Source organism: Macrobrachium nipponense, chromosome 35 (genome assembly GCF_015104395.2).
Source record: "Macrobrachium nipponense isolate FS-2020 chromosome 35, ASM1510439v2, whole genome shotgun sequence".
Classification (NCBI taxonomy): Eukaryota; Metazoa; Arthropoda; class Malacostraca; order Decapoda; family Palaemonidae; genus Macrobrachium; species Macrobrachium nipponense.
Window position 1 is genome coordinate 64,258,789 of NC_061096.1, and position 15,047 is coordinate 64,273,835.

The window sequence follows — 15,047 nt, forward strand, 5'->3', positions numbered from 1 at the left end:
ATATATATGTAAATAGCCACATGAAAGGTGAAGAATCAAAGACCAGGTACCAAGCGCTTTCGTGTATTGCGTACACTTCTTCGGGGTACAAAGTAAAATAAATAAATAGAAACATAAACAAGAAAATTTCACAGAACAAAGATCAAAGCCATTAACAAGCAAATTATCATTACAAATTGTCACTACCAAACAAGTAAGAGTGCTTAAGAACTGAAACTGCAGTTAGTATAACAGGCTGTTGCTAAAAGGTGACATTGTATTTCCCTACAATTTTATAAACAAGGTAACTATCTAATTTAAAAAGACCTGAACTCAGATTCATTAGTTGATCGTTAAAATGCTTAATAAATGCAGATTCTATTGTGTTTCTTTTTAGAATATGGTTACAAAATATTACTTCAGATGCATTTTTCCAGTCTATACTATGGTTAAAATCATTCATGTGTACAAATAAAGCAGTCGATGATTGTCCTGTTCTAACTGCGTAACGGTGTTGTTTTAGACGGTAATCTAGTTCTTTACCAGTTTGACCAAGGTAGTTGTAATTACAGCCAGCACAAGGAATCGTGTAAATGCAGCCACTAGATTGTTTTGGGGAATTACGCACAATGATATTTTGAAGTGTTCCTGAATTTTTATATACCACATTTATCTTGAAAGTTTTCAGTAATTTCTGAATAAAAGAAAGATTGACATTATATGGCAGTGTTAAGATATTTTCTCTCACAAAAGGCTCCCTGTTGTTAGCGGGAATAAAAACAATAAAAAATATTCTAGCTTTCTGCAAAGATTTGTCAATTAAAAACTTTGGGTATTTTAACCTATTTCCTACGTCATAAATTTTAGAATCTGCATTTATTAAGCATTTTAACGATCAACTAATGAATCTGAGTTCAGGTCTTTTTAAATTAGATAGTTACCTTGTTTATAAAATTGTAGGGAAATACAATGTCACCTTTTAGCAACAGCCTGTTATACTAACTGCAGTTTCAGTTTCTTAAGCACTCTTACTTGTTTGGTAGTGACAATTTGTAATAGATAATTTGCTGTTAATGGCTTTGGATCTTTGTTCTGTGAAATTTTCTTTTTTCCTTGTTTATGTTTCTATTTATTATTTTACTTTGTACCCCGAGAAGTGTACGCAATACACGAAAGCGCTTGGTACCTGGTCTTTGATTCTTCACCTTTCATGTGGCTATTTACGTACATATTTGTCACGTGCTGTTTGGTGACTTATTGCTGATATATATATATATATATATATATATATATATATATATATATATATATATAGTATATATGTGTGTGTGTGTGTGTGTGTGTTGGTGTGTGCGTGTGTGTTTGTGTGTGTGTGCGCGTGTAAAGTTTATTTTGAAAAAAAAAATGTGCTATTGGAATATAATATGTTCTAATGGCTCACCGCACATATGGCGACCAAGAAGAGAAGAAAGGGTTCGGTTTCATCTCGAGGCAGTCAATCCAACTAAACTGGAAAAAGTCAGTTAAATAATATTGAGTTTAAAGCGGTAATAATGGGAAAACATATTCACATATTTTACCAATATTCATGTATTAAAATTTTCTTCACTCAGTCCCTCACTAAGCGTATGTAAACAAACGCGATTCCATAAAAATTACATTTCACTCGCTTTCTGGCAACAGTCGTGGAACTTTTCCTCTTTGATGAATTGATTTGCTGTATTTTTCTTGTATCTAAATTATATAGGTATATTTAATTGCAATTGCTTTTTCTCTCTTCCAGGACAGTTTGTTTGAGACAGTTATCTACTATAAAATCTATAGACAGGTATGTTATATTCTTAATTTTATCATTTTCTAGTTATAAATTTCTGTTAAATCTGAGGTCGTTATCTCCACTGTTCTTTATAACCTGCAAAAAATCTAGTTTCATATTTTCGAACAAATATAAGAAATTTTTCAGTGAGAGATAGATATATCTTCAAAGATCCAATCTATTTAATACTGTTCACTTTTGAGAAGAACATCTCTGAGGTCTTTAAAGTAGACATTAATGAATGGAGGTTTGGCGTAGGACCAACTCAGAAGCATTTATGTTGAAACTGGTCCTAAATTTAGTAAAAGTCTCAGAATGACACAACTTTATATTTCGAAATCTTTCTTAAGTACTAAGATATTCCTGGTTGTTGTTCAGTATAAACACACACACTCATTAAACGCATATCCGATTGGGTAATAATATACATACACAAATATAGGCATATTAATCAGGATAACGTACTTGAATTTTCATGGAAAATATATAGTGGTAAACGACAGGTCTCACAAACCTGTTCAATAAGACCTCTTTTCCAAGTACGAATGAAATTTAGGCGGCTGTTAGCTTTTGCTGATGGTAAATCTTACCTTAAAACGTAGTTTATATATAAACTCATTAAAGGAGAAACATTTGTTCACATCGTGTGAAAAGGATATTTATGAAAATTTTTTGGTTTGCAGTCTTGACTTATCTGTTGAGAAAAGGGGCTCTCGAGTGAGGAAGAATCCCACTGGAACCTTACCTGGCCAAAGCGAAACTGAGAACTAAGTGTGCTTTCAGAGCTGATTTATATCTCATTAGCTACACGTAAGCTCAAGACGACCAAGCAATTAACATTTCTGTAAGTGTATAACGAGCGCCGGTTAGTGTTACTAAAAACTGGTGATGCGTTGGCAGAGTGGAATTGGGAATAGTTATATCTACTGGAAAGGTTAGGACAAATATACATTACGTATATATTACACAACCACATACACACACACACATATATATAGTTATATATAATATATATATATATATATATATATATATATATATATATATAATATATATATATATATATATAGTATATATAAGGTGAGGATTAATTGTTCAAGTGACATGTTTTAATATCATAATTTTTGTTTTTTTACTATATTTTTTCTTTCATTACATATAACAGTTGCTAGATAATTATTTTCTCATTAATTACTGCAAATTGTAATCATGATAATTCATATATTACATATTTCTTGAGGTGAAGTGAGCTTTATTGATATCATCTTCAAATAAACTGGGAGTTATTTCTTCGCTGCTGGAACGTAACTGAGTGATATGTAATTTTGATTACCGTTTTATGAAGTAACCGAAAGATTAATCTTCAGGCTGTTCTGTTATTACACATGGAAAGCAAATTGGCAAAGAAAGAACACAGGTTTTTTTGGTGTATTAGTAAGATCCAATAATTTTCATATATATATTAGGTTTGATTTCCTGTAAGAACTACGAATTAAGAAAACTTTAATTTCTTTTATGGCGTCACTTAATCGGCTCTCTCTCTCTCTCTCTCTCTCTCCTCTCTCTCTCTCTCTCTCTATCCGTTTCCTGCCTTGATAGCATTCCTGAAGGGTACCTCCACGCTAGGAACTGGAATACGATGCAGTACTATATTCCAAGATTTTGCGAACCTGAAACCTGAAAAGTGAAACGGCATTAGAATAACAGCATCCCTTTCAGGAAGATCTTATGTCAGGAGATACTATAAGTTTATAAGCCTTTTTCCATTGAATTTATCAGCTTCAGGTGTGTTTATAAGGGTAGATACTTTGTAGAGGCATACTGAGAAGGTTTCTTTGAGATCGACCTTTTGTGCTTTGGTTAGGTTTTTTTTTTTTTTTTTTTTTTTTTTTTTTTTTTTTTTTTTTTTTTTTTTACTGAAAGACCTTGGGAGCGTTCTGTGCCTTACAGGTTTATAAGGGGAGTATTTCCTTGAGACAAACCACTTTAAATGTAAATACATATTTTTTTCTCCTTTGATCTTTAAGTAAGAGGGGTTTTTATACGGTATTTCTTTCATGTTTTAGTTAGAAATCTACCAGGCTGTTCCCTGTGGGTTCTTGTAAGTGTTATTCTTATAGATAATTGGTCAAGCGTGCTTCAAGGAGGATGCAATTCTTCTTAAAGTACTCTGCTCTATTTTATTGCAACTTCTGTAGGTAAAATCGTTATTTGTTATCGTATTTCCATTTGCTTATAAGTTTCCTTTTTGTTAGATTTTTTTTAATTATTATTTTAGATACTGAGATTTTCAAATGCAAGCTAATGGATTTTAAGGCATCGAACGCACATAGTTTAATAATAATTACAATACTGATAATATATGTATGCGGAGTACACTTTCAAACAAGCGGCAGTGAATATTACTGTTGCATCAGCTGCGCTCGATTTCTTCTTACTTTTTCTTTTCTTATGATTGCTTCTTCTCTCATATTATATTGTGCCAGCAACTCTCCTGTGGTTTTCATCCTTTCTTCAATCGGCAAGTAAACATTCGTTGTTGGGAATTACTTCATTTAAAAGAATGTAATATGTTGTCAAGTTATTCAAGAGGTAATGAAATGGGGTGTAGGAGGCCCGGAGGTTTATTTACTCTTTAGGTTGTTCCTCGGGTTTGGCGCTACTAAGTAAGATCGGGCCAGAAGACGAGCTTAGACTGGCTCCTGATATATATATATCAATATATATATATATATATATATATATATATATATATATATATATATATATATATATATATATATATATATATATATATTTATATTATATATAATATATATATATATTATATATTATTATTATATATATATATATATATATATATATATATATATATATATATATATATATATATATATATATTTAACCCCCCCTCCACACAATCCAACCACTCACAGGGCGACGTTCCTTGATTATCTCTGAGACTTTGTGATTAGTTTCTTTCTACGGTAATTTTCTTTGGTGTTGGGGAACTAACTGTTAGCTTCTCATTAGAGTAGTTTTGATACGCGTTATTTGGACGTTTCCCAGTTCTTCTTCGTCATATTTTGCAACTTGGAATTATCCAAATTTTTCGGCCCCTAAGCAAGAATAAGTTTTTATTTTTTGTTATAGATTTAACTAAACCCTACGATGATATTCTAGCATATAAGTTGCTTGCTTTTTTTTAGTATATTTATGCTGCTTAGCTGATTTGCGAATTAACTAAGCCAAGTGACGTTAGAAATGGTCTTAAGAAACAAAAGGGAGACAGAGAGAGGGTATGAATCAGCTGATTGCCGTGATTAAAAAAGTAGCCAATATTTTGAGAAAGGGTTAAAGAAAATCTGCTAGTCAAGGTCTTCTGATTAGGCTCAGCAGTAAATGCTTTGTCGTTAAAAGAAACACATTTGCTTTTAATTGCATAACACAACCCCGCAGTTCAAACTCCCTCAACATTAGGAATAAACTAGAGTGTGAAGACTTTTAAATTAAAGCATGAACTTTCACAACATCAACAAATATTTATTAAACTTATAATCCTTGCTAACAATGATAATAATGGATATAAAGGGCCATTATAATGTTCTAGAATATTTTTCGATTTCTCTACGTCGTTCATTAAACACTCAAAGCTCATATTTAGGAGAGAGAAAATTTGCTCGTCTCGAAATCCATTTTCTGAACCAGCGCTCATTATGTAGTTAATTTACTTGGAAATCTGCAGGAATTTTCATATTGGAAAATGAGCTAAATAATCTTCTAATGAGTCAAGACTGATTTAATGGCCTAAAAAACGCATAAATGATGTATTCAGCGTTCTATGATGTTTTTCTTGTACTTGTTAACATAACTACGTGGCCGTTTCGTTAGGAAGAGTGTGAATGTTGAAAGTATATTCTTGCCAAAATCTTTTCATCACACATTAATACATTTCTGTTAAATTATTTTTAATATTTTTCACTGGGTTTCCAGAGTTAATCTCGTCTGTATTCGCTAAGATTTTCCACAGTTTTAAATACCAATTTCTTTCACCTGCGGCAATTTTTAACTCTAATAACGGAGTTATAAATGCTTCTTATTTAGGCGAAAATCGTTTGAATTCTGATGCATTCAACTAAGGAACCGAGTGTTTATTTACATGATGACAGAATGCTTACTTCCTGCTGTATCTTGATGCTTAGAAGGAGGGTATCTTTGTGTATACCACGTAGAGATTTGTCTAGTATTAAAAATGGGTCCAGGAATTATGCATAAGAGTATATATATATATATATATAATATATATATATATATATATATATATATATATATATATATATACTATATAATATATATATATATATATATATATATATATATATATATATATATATATATATATATATATGTGTGTGTGTGTGTGTGTGTGTGTGTGTGTGTGTATGTGTGTGTCTGTATGTATGTATAAACCTGATGATTAATTATAATTCATTATAAAATAACATTATTTTCCAAGGCTTAATGAAAGTCACTTATAATCTGCAGTGCTTTGTATTTGAACAAGTATACGCCTACATGTCCCACTTGTGTAAAGTGTGTTAATAACAAATTAAAATATGCTTCGAGCCATCAGAATTTCAGTGCTTTAATACGAGTAAGCCTTTATCAGAGATGTTTACCAATTGCAAAGGCATAATGAAATGTAAAGATTATATCTTAACAAAAAAAAGGTTAGGTAATCAGTGGAGTGGAAACTAACACGAGAAATATATTTGAGATTGTTGTTGTAATGGTTACGTTTACGAAACTCTGATCAAGGTTAGGTTATTATCACTTCACCAACCTGTTATCTTTTAGGTCTCATTAGCATCAGACACTTTGATGGACATATATTACTTTTTTTTCATTTTTTTTTTTCTTTTCATGCTGGGTACTTGGCAAAATGTAGAAATAATTAAAAAAAGCTGGGAGAGTCCTGAATTTCTAGGGTCGTCAACGCCATGATACTGTCCTCCTGTAAAGATAAGAGTTTCTGTATAATAGTTGGAATAGATAGATTAATACAAACATCGATTGAAAAGCCAATAATACCTGTGTGTGTGTGTGAGAGAGAGAGAGAGAGAGAGAGAGAGAGAGAGAGAGAGAGAGAGAGATGACGATGTGACCGGTCCAGAAATACCTGGGGGCACTGTCCATGAGAAAAGTAACAATGACAGAGTTTAGTAAAAGAAAAAGAGTGTTGGATTTCAGGTTTAACCGATGACAAAACGATCACATAAAAATTAAAGTGAATCGTTGAGCAATAAATGAAAGCAGGAAATTTCACATTTCTTGTTATGAATGGCTTGATCAACTGTCAGTTTCTGTGTTTTAGATTAGAAAGTGATAAATCTTAGTTGGTTCAAGTCCTGAGGGGTAGGAATTACATTAAACATGAAACTGAAAAGGAGCAATGAGGTTGTGTTGCACTTAAAAAAAAAATAATGAAAATAAAAATTTTAAGAAGTAATTCTCATGGAAAAATAAAGGCCCATCTTGGAATGTATTTCATGATAAAATCACTGTAAACCTATATATAGCAGCCAGAAAACAGGCATAATTTTAGATGCTAAGGAAATCTCAAGGAAACTGAGTAAGTGGATAATCGTGACAAGTGTAACCAGGAATTCTACCTTAGGAAAAGCCAGTTCATCCTCAACTATCCATCAAAGAGCCTCAAGTCACAATCTACGACCAGGGTACACAGCACTTCCACTTGCCGAAGCATCCACTTTTAAAACTGTCATGGTTGGCAGGGCAATTAATTGAACAAAAGCCGCCCTTGTCAGTACACCATTTCTTGGGCTCGCACCGAGCGCAACACCACTTGCCAGTCTTGGCACAATAAGCAACAGCTCGGTAGTTGGCACCGTTGCATTGAGCTGCCCAGTAACCCTGGTAATATCGCAGGCATTTTCGGTTACTGCAGGATGGTCCTGTGGAGAGAAAACGGGGTTTAGGCGATTGGTCCTGCTTGGAGAGGCAAACGGGGTTTAGGGATTTGGGCGATTGGTTCCATATGGAGAGAAAACGGGGTTTAGGCGATTGGTCCAGTCCTTTGAAGAGAAAACGGGGTTTAGGCGATTGGTCCTATGGAGAGAAAACGGGGTTTAGGTCGATTGGTCCTGTGGAGAAAAGAAAAACGGGGTTTAGGCGATTGGTCCTGTGAAGAGAAAACGGGGTTTGGGCGATGTGATTTGGCATGAGAGCAATGACTCTCACCTCAGGGGGACAAAGAACATGACAGGCGGCAATTTAAGAACCAGATCTATATGATGCAATATTCAAATATAATTACCTCGCTTAACAGAGGCCCTAACATATTCTAATTAAGTATGCGGCACTGCATATATTTCAAATTACATTAATCTCTCTCTCTCTCTCTCTCTCTCTCTCTCTCTCTCTCTCTCTCTCTCTCTCTTAAAATACTGAAAGGCATAACAAAAGTAGGCAGTAACCTATTGACATTAAACGAAAACCAGACAAGGAATAATGGATGGAAACTAGAACTGAAAAGATACAACACATCCCATTTTGGGAACTTCTTTACATACAAGATATGGGACACGTGGAATAAACTGCCACCAGAAGTTATAAACAGCAGTAGTGTGGAAGAGTTTAAAAGAAACCTAGACAAAATCATTAGGTCACTGTGAATGCACAGTAAAACCTGCTCCTACAGATAAGTGAGCACACGATGTCTCCTCGGATGGACTAACAAGTCTTTGAGACATCCTAATCCTTGTAGCTCCTTGTAACTCTCTGTCTCTCTCTCTCTCTCTCTCTCTCTCTCTCTCTCTCTCTCTCTCTCTCTCTCTCTCTCTCTCTCAAATGAAATCAGCGAAAAAGGATGTCTCACTTCGACTCCTGACGAGGAGCTCTGCAACAGCGGGCTTGAGACGTCATTCACTGGATGAAAGGGGAGGTTGGCGGAGAGGTCTTTGGCTTCCATATTGTTCATTTCTTCTTCCTCGTCATCTTCTTCTTCTTCTTCTTCCTCTTCTGCCTCTTCCATCAGGTTCTTCTTGGAATCTTTCAGCTCGTCTTCAGCCTTTTCTTTAACTACTTCATTTTGATCCTTTTCGGAAGCCACTGACTGGAACTGGTATGAAAATCACGCGAATTTAGCAAAAGGAAATTCAGAGTTGTTTTGGGTATATCATAAACGCCATGCGCATGAATAATGGCGATCACATGACAAGAATATTTCTCATAGGATGCATGAATATTTGATATGTCATTTTTGAGTAGTGTACATGAACAGTGATGATCGTTCCATTATGTCTTTAGCAAATGTATTGAATTCAGAAGACTAATGTACACTGTATCTTGTACTATATTGTATTTAGTATACGTAAATGAAGTTAGATTCGTTCGTTGGATTTTATGCTTTTGTTTTATTAATTATTACGTTATCGAAGACAAATTAAAATGCACAAAGATTTTGAGGGTATATATATCTATATATTTACTATATATATATATATATATATATATATATATATATATATATATATTATATAGTATATGCACAGGCGATTTTCGTATACTTACCAACATTAAAACACTGTATCCATCAGACCCAAATTCACTTGACTAACAGGGATAACAGACACCCAGAAGGAATTGTATGTGATAAGCTCATCTACCCCGACCAGGAATCGAACCTTTGCCTCTTGGCTTTCGAAACAGATGTGACGGTGACCCGTCCATTTAGTCATCAAAAGAGCTATAAGTGGGTATCAACTAATAATCTCTAGATGGCCAGATGGACATCACTGTCATATATATTTCAAGACTCAAAAGGCATGGTCTCGATTCCTGACCAAGGGAGATGCCTTTATTTTTTAATTCCCTTTGGGTGTTACTTATTGCCAAGGCAAAATTAATTAGACCTATAATAGACGCACCGTAACTATCCATATGTGGGATGGTGTGTGAGAAAGTATTACATAGATACCAGGTCTCCCAGAGAGAAATCAGTTTTTGTGTAGCAAGGAAGCCTGCGAGATAAAGGGAAATAGGATTAGAAGAAAATGGCGATAAAATTAGTAGAAATGCAATATGAAAGATGAGTAAGATACGTGGTGAAGTTAGATTACTGACCGCAGTTACACCTTGTTATGGGAATCTTATATTTACAGTTTTAGATTAGATAATAACTTAGTAGATGTGAACGTGGGGTATATTAGAGAAGGATGTGCGAAGTGTCCATAGCTGTTTCGTATTTTCAGAGATTTAGCACCCAGAGACTTGAAAGAAAAGGTAGACGATGTATGTCCAGAGTTGTGAGAAAAATCAAGATTGCGAGTGGAGTGAATGAGTGTTGGATATCTGAAGTTTGTAATAAGGTACATTACGAAGAGTTCAGAGAGCAAGAATAGTAATACGAATGAAATATTGAGCAATATGAAAGTATGACTCAAATCGTTTTGAGGAGGTCTAGGAAAGTAGAGAGAATGGAGGATATTATGTTGTAGGGTAGATGATGTGGAAGAGGGTACAGCACGGAGAGTTCAGAGAGCAAGAACATCATCAATCTGAATGAAATATTGGGCTGTACAAAAATATGGATCATACCTCTTTGAGGTGGTGTGGTCAGATAGAGTGGGGAATAGTAGGTTGATGTAAAATATAATGTGCCAGCTTTGAAAGCGAGGGTTTAAGGAGATCCAAACAATGTATACTAGAGAATGGAAGAGTTGCTAGACCAGATGGAACATAAACACTAGTATGAGTTATTGTTTGTGTCTGTATGTAGGACGGGAGGATGCCCTTGAAATTTTGCCAGAAACTTTTTATTGAAGTCAGTTTTCTTTTTCAATTATTCCTTCGTACATGTTTTGATATTGAGCTTATTTAGTAATTAAATGTCAGTTCGAATTTCTCACCCCGCATACGGAGACCAGGAGGAGGAGAAGGAAGTAACGATTCATCTCAGCAGCCAACGACTGTAAAGAAATATTTAGTAGATATTAATAAAAAAAATTATTTTTATGCTTGATTTGCTGTCGCTTGGATTAAGCTTAGCAAACTTCTCTAGAATGGAATAGATATTTATACTAGGCGCAAATTTTATTTTTATCTAGGCCTACATACGGACATGTTTATTTTCCAAGCCTCAGAGGAATATGCATTACCGTTTTTTTAACGTAAAATTTATTTTTTATATAAAGGCTACATAACATTTTTCCAATCCCCCAGTGGAATATGCGTTTCTGTTTTACGTAATGTAAATTCTAACTTAAACGAAGGCTACTTAATAACTAATTTAGACAGAGGTACGAAGCCAAGTCGAATAACACGGATGATTATACGAATCATTTATATTTCCGAGCTTGACTTAACTAGTGGTGATCGAGGAGGAGTTGGACGAGAACGTCCTCTAAGAGTCTTACCTGATCAAACGAATCTTGAGGACTGAGGGGGCTAACCTGGGGTCACTGAACATAAAGTTTCTCCTGGTATATATATATCTCATTGCGAGTCCCTAATTAGTAGCGCTACTTAGAACTGCGAGGTAATTAGGACTTACAAATCAGAATTTCTGTATTTGTAAGCAGGTGTTTATTGGTTATACCCGTAGACGTACGTGAAAAGAGAGAGAGAGAGAGAGAGAGAGAGAGAGAGAGAGAGGGAAGAAATGTTGAGCTGCCAGAGGTATATTTGCTCAGTTATATTTACTGAGAATTTTCGTGACCAACTGAAAACATGCATACATGCACTCTTACACGCATATATACGCATATATATATATTATATATATTATATATATTATATTATATATATATATATATATATATAATATATCATCAACCTTGTTCTTTGATCTCTCCAGGACAACAAATTAAAAGGAGATATGAAATTACCGTTATGAACTACCTAGTTGAAAGAAGTATAACAAATATGTAGATGGCTCTTTCATAATTTGCAATGTTTTATAAAAAAAAAAAAGACTACTTCCTTTCGTGGAATTTCCCATTAATACGCTTGTGAATAAAGAAATATATTTTCTCCCTTCATTTGGATAAAAGTATAAAAAAAATTTATGAAATCGACAATCAGGTAACCGGAAATATTTCATGTTCAACCGATACCTCATATTGCATTAAAGAATCAACTATGATGTAAGCCGGACCATTTCCTTTCAAGTCAATGAACAATGTGGAAGTTGACCTTTAAATCAAGGAAAGCTGCAAAATCAGCAATTTCCAGACGCCAATAAACAGACAAGAATATATATATATATACATATTTAAGTAAACTCATGATACCGAGGTTTCCTCTTTGTTTAGCAGCACAGTATTCAGAGTGTGCACGATAATATTCTTGTATTTACTTTCTCGTTTAACTTTAAAAAAAAAGTGTTTTTTTTCATGCAGTTGCCATTGTTCCGGTCGGCGCGTTTTTTCTTTTCATATCTCAGAAAGAATAGGATATGAATTTTGTTCAGCATTCTTCGATCTTCCTTTGTTCCTTGAGACACAACTTTCTAAGACGCTAAGAAGACTAAAGGGATGAGAGAGAAAGAGAGAGAGAGAGAGAGATCTTATACTTCTAGATGTTTTACGCCATAATATTTCTATAACATACTTGTATTATGACAAACATTCTTTCATAAACCTTTAGTAATCGTTCTTCGGTAACTTCCCAGGGCATTTTATACATTTGTTATTTATTTATTCATTTTTATTTCTTTTGGCTTACTTACCGCACTGTGTCAATATCTTTTTGACTGGTTGGTGAACTAGGGACGTTTAGTATAAGTGGTGTGAATTTTGTTTGTGACCAACATCTTAAAGTACTTGTGTGGTTTCATGTATCTTCAGGGTCACGTGTTTAGACTTCTATGAAATGTTTTACAATTTACTTATTATTGCTCAAGCACGTCTGCTTTCTCTATCTGCCTCAGTGTTCTTGAAGTGTGTCGTACAGGTTGATGAAAAAGCAAAGGCTGGAATAATTTTCCAAATCTGCTTTTCATTGTCAGGCATTTTCTATGGATGATAGAATCTCGGATAGGACAGGCGACTAGGCATGGAATATGGGAAACGCAATTGCAGTCTATGATTTTCATTTTTTTTTTTTTTTTTACTTTTCCTTCATGCCTGTTCGGAGTCATGGCACACTTTCCAAGCAAGCATTGCGCCATGCTTTTACACCGCCCTGCAATATAGTAGCTGAAGCATTCCTTAACTCAGCGAGAACTTTGCATTCTTGCTCATGTCCTTGTGAAGTCGACAAAGAATTTGAATTTCGCGGCCAATTCTGCTTAAAGCCCAGAGGCTTGAAGGGGCTTGCAGATGCGCGTAAAAGCGAGAAGAAAAAAATGTATCAAGAAATATCCAAAGACACGATTTCATGGCGTCCTTCCTTAACTAAATTGCCCCAATTTTACTTTCCGTCGGTTGACGTACTCTCTGGTGCAAGAGAAAAAGGGGAGGGGGGGGGGGGGGGGGCGTGAAGTGGGGACGTGCCGGGGCATAAATTTCGGCGAAATTTGAGGTCCTTCCTCAGAAAATGTCATTGGTCGTTCATTTTCCAAGACAGTATCGAGTGGTGAATACTTCGCTCTCGAACAGCTGTAAACCATTAGTGTCGCAGAGTAATGGCATTTAATTTCATCTTGAATAATTCATTCTTCTGATGAACTTTGTCTCAAGTGACGAGTTATGAGAAGACAGGGTCAGTCAAATGGCTTTAATTCAAGGCATACAGCAGAAATTATAGAAGAAAAGGAAATAATGGTCAGGCGAGACTTGAAAATCCCGGAAGTAGTTTTGGTCATTTACAACAGTTACCGTAATAGCATCCATTATATAATTTTATGTTTAAATAACTACTATCTAGATGTGCGCATTATGAGTTATGTATTGGTATAACCATAATTTCCTTAGGAATTCCACAAAAGAGGTTACAGTAATGAGGACAGGATTTTTATCCATTTTCACTATTTTATTATAGATTATATTCGTAAGTATGGTGTTTTCTGCCTCTACGACTTGAGTCGTCATGAAGCTAGCCTGTAATATCTGGGCAATGAATCGTTCGGTCAACGAACTGCAAACGGTTTCCGTTGGTGTTAGAGATGGCTTTGTCTGTCCGTCCGCACTTTTTCTTACCGCCCCCAGATCTTAAAAATTACTGAGGCTAGAGAGCTGCAAATTTGTACGTTGGTCATCTACCCTCCAATCATCAAACATTCCAAATTGCAGCCCTCAAACCTCAGTCGTTTGTATTCTATTTAAGGTTAAAGTTAGCCATGATCGTGCGTGGCTGAAAGTTTCATGGGTCGTGGCGAGTTTCATACAGCATTATACGCTGTACAGAAAACTCGATTGCGCTGAAGAAACTTCAGCGCATTTCTTACTAGTTTAGTTTTATTTTTGAGTTTCAATCTCATATTCCTTTTCAAAATACTGCATTCTCTTTATAGCCTTGTAGTTTACTTGAATTCAAGCTATACTACTTCAATTTTGCTGTCCGGCTTCTTCAACTATTACTTTATTGCAGTTGTAGGGTTTTGTCATCGTCCTACTTCAGATACTTTATTTCCTAAATCTCTTTATCTTGCCTTCAGTGCTGTGTAGGCGAAAGTGTACATGTGCTCGTCTTGACGGTCGAAATTTCATAAATCCATTCATTCATTTTTCTCTAGATTATTATTATTATTATTATTATTTATTATTATTTTTTTTTTTTTTTTGCTCTATCACAGTCCTCTAATTCGACTGGGTGGTATTTATAGTGTGGGGTTCCGGGTTGCATCCTGCCTCCTCAGGAGTCCATCACTTTTCTTACTATGTGCGCCGTTTCTAGGATCACACTCTTCTGCATGAGTCCTGGAGCTACTTCAGCCTCTAGTTATTCTAGATTCCTTTTCAGGGATCTTGGGATTGTGCCTAGTGTTCCTATGATTATGGGTACAATTTCCACTGGCATATCCCATATCCTTCTTTTTTCTATTTTCAGGTTAATATTATTATTATTATTATTATTATTATTATTATTATTTTATTTTTATTATTATATTTTATTTTATTATTATTATTATCATTATTATTATTATTTATATTATTATTATTGTGAAAGATCATTTAAGGACACACACGAGAGGAAGATACTCGTCGTCCAATTTGTCAGAGCAGTTTGTTAAGGACGGATTTCGAAACCTCCTCTATTTTTTCTCACTGGCCGGGTTTTTAATATTTCA

The 15,047-nt window shown here is 34.6% G+C and overlaps 2 protein-coding genes and 1 long non-coding RNA gene across 4 annotated transcripts in view; 1 reads left to right on the forward strand and 2 right to left on the reverse strand.

Annotated features, from left to right (window-relative positions):
* The window catches only part of LOC135208869 (uncharacterized), a 19,424-nt gene extending 16,879 nt beyond the window's left edge, over nucleotides 1-2,545 (reverse strand). Inside the window, exon 1 of one of the 2 annotated variants that reach the window (XM_064241458.1) lies at nucleotides 2,310-2,545. Coding sequence is in view for 1 of the 2 variants with exons in the window: in XM_064241456.1 (XP_064097526.1) it covers nucleotides 2,261-2,272 (12 nt within the window). In the remaining variant the exon portion in view is untranslated. Of the gene's footprint in view, nucleotides 1-2,260 lie in introns of both variants that reach the window. The other variant, XM_064241456.1, reaches the window with a different exon arrangement.
* The window catches only part of LOC135208871 (uncharacterized), an 81,270-nt gene that overhangs the window by 31,177 nt on the left and 35,046 nt on the right, over nucleotides 1-15,047 (forward strand). The window contains exon 3 of the long non-coding RNA XR_010313236.1: nucleotides 1,763-1,807. This is a non-coding gene — a long non-coding RNA (uncharacterized LOC135208871). The remainder of the gene's footprint in view (nucleotides 1-1,762; nucleotides 1,808-15,047) is intronic.
* LOC135208272 (uncharacterized) lies at nucleotides 6,328-11,273 on the reverse strand. The gene is made up of 5 exons (XM_064240380.1): nucleotides 11,233-11,273; nucleotides 10,726-10,785; nucleotides 8,694-8,936; nucleotides 7,468-7,770; nucleotides 6,328-6,809 (listed from the first exon to the last, which is right to left on the reverse strand). Exons 2-4 carry the CDS (start codon nucleotides 10,768-10,770, stop codon nucleotides 7,516-7,518), a joined length of 543 nt encoding a protein of 180 aa, XP_064096450.1. The 5' UTR covers nucleotides 10,771-10,785; nucleotides 11,233-11,273; the 3' UTR covers nucleotides 6,328-6,809; nucleotides 7,468-7,515.

Bases quoted from the DNA above. Each gene is read 5' to 3' on its own strand.
- LOC135208272 (XM_064240380.1), bottom strand. From the start codon at position 10,770: ATGAATCGTTACTTCCTTCTCCTCCTCCTGGTCTCCGTATGCGGG. The intron at 8,937-10,725 runs GTGAGAAATTCG...TTTTCATACCAG, and splicing joins TCCTGGTCTCCGTATGCGGG to TTCCAGTCAGTGGCTTCCGA. The intron at 7,771-8,693 runs GTGAGACATCCT...TTCTCTCCACAG, and splicing joins GCTCCTCGTCAGGAGTCGAA to GACCATCCTGCAGTAACCGA.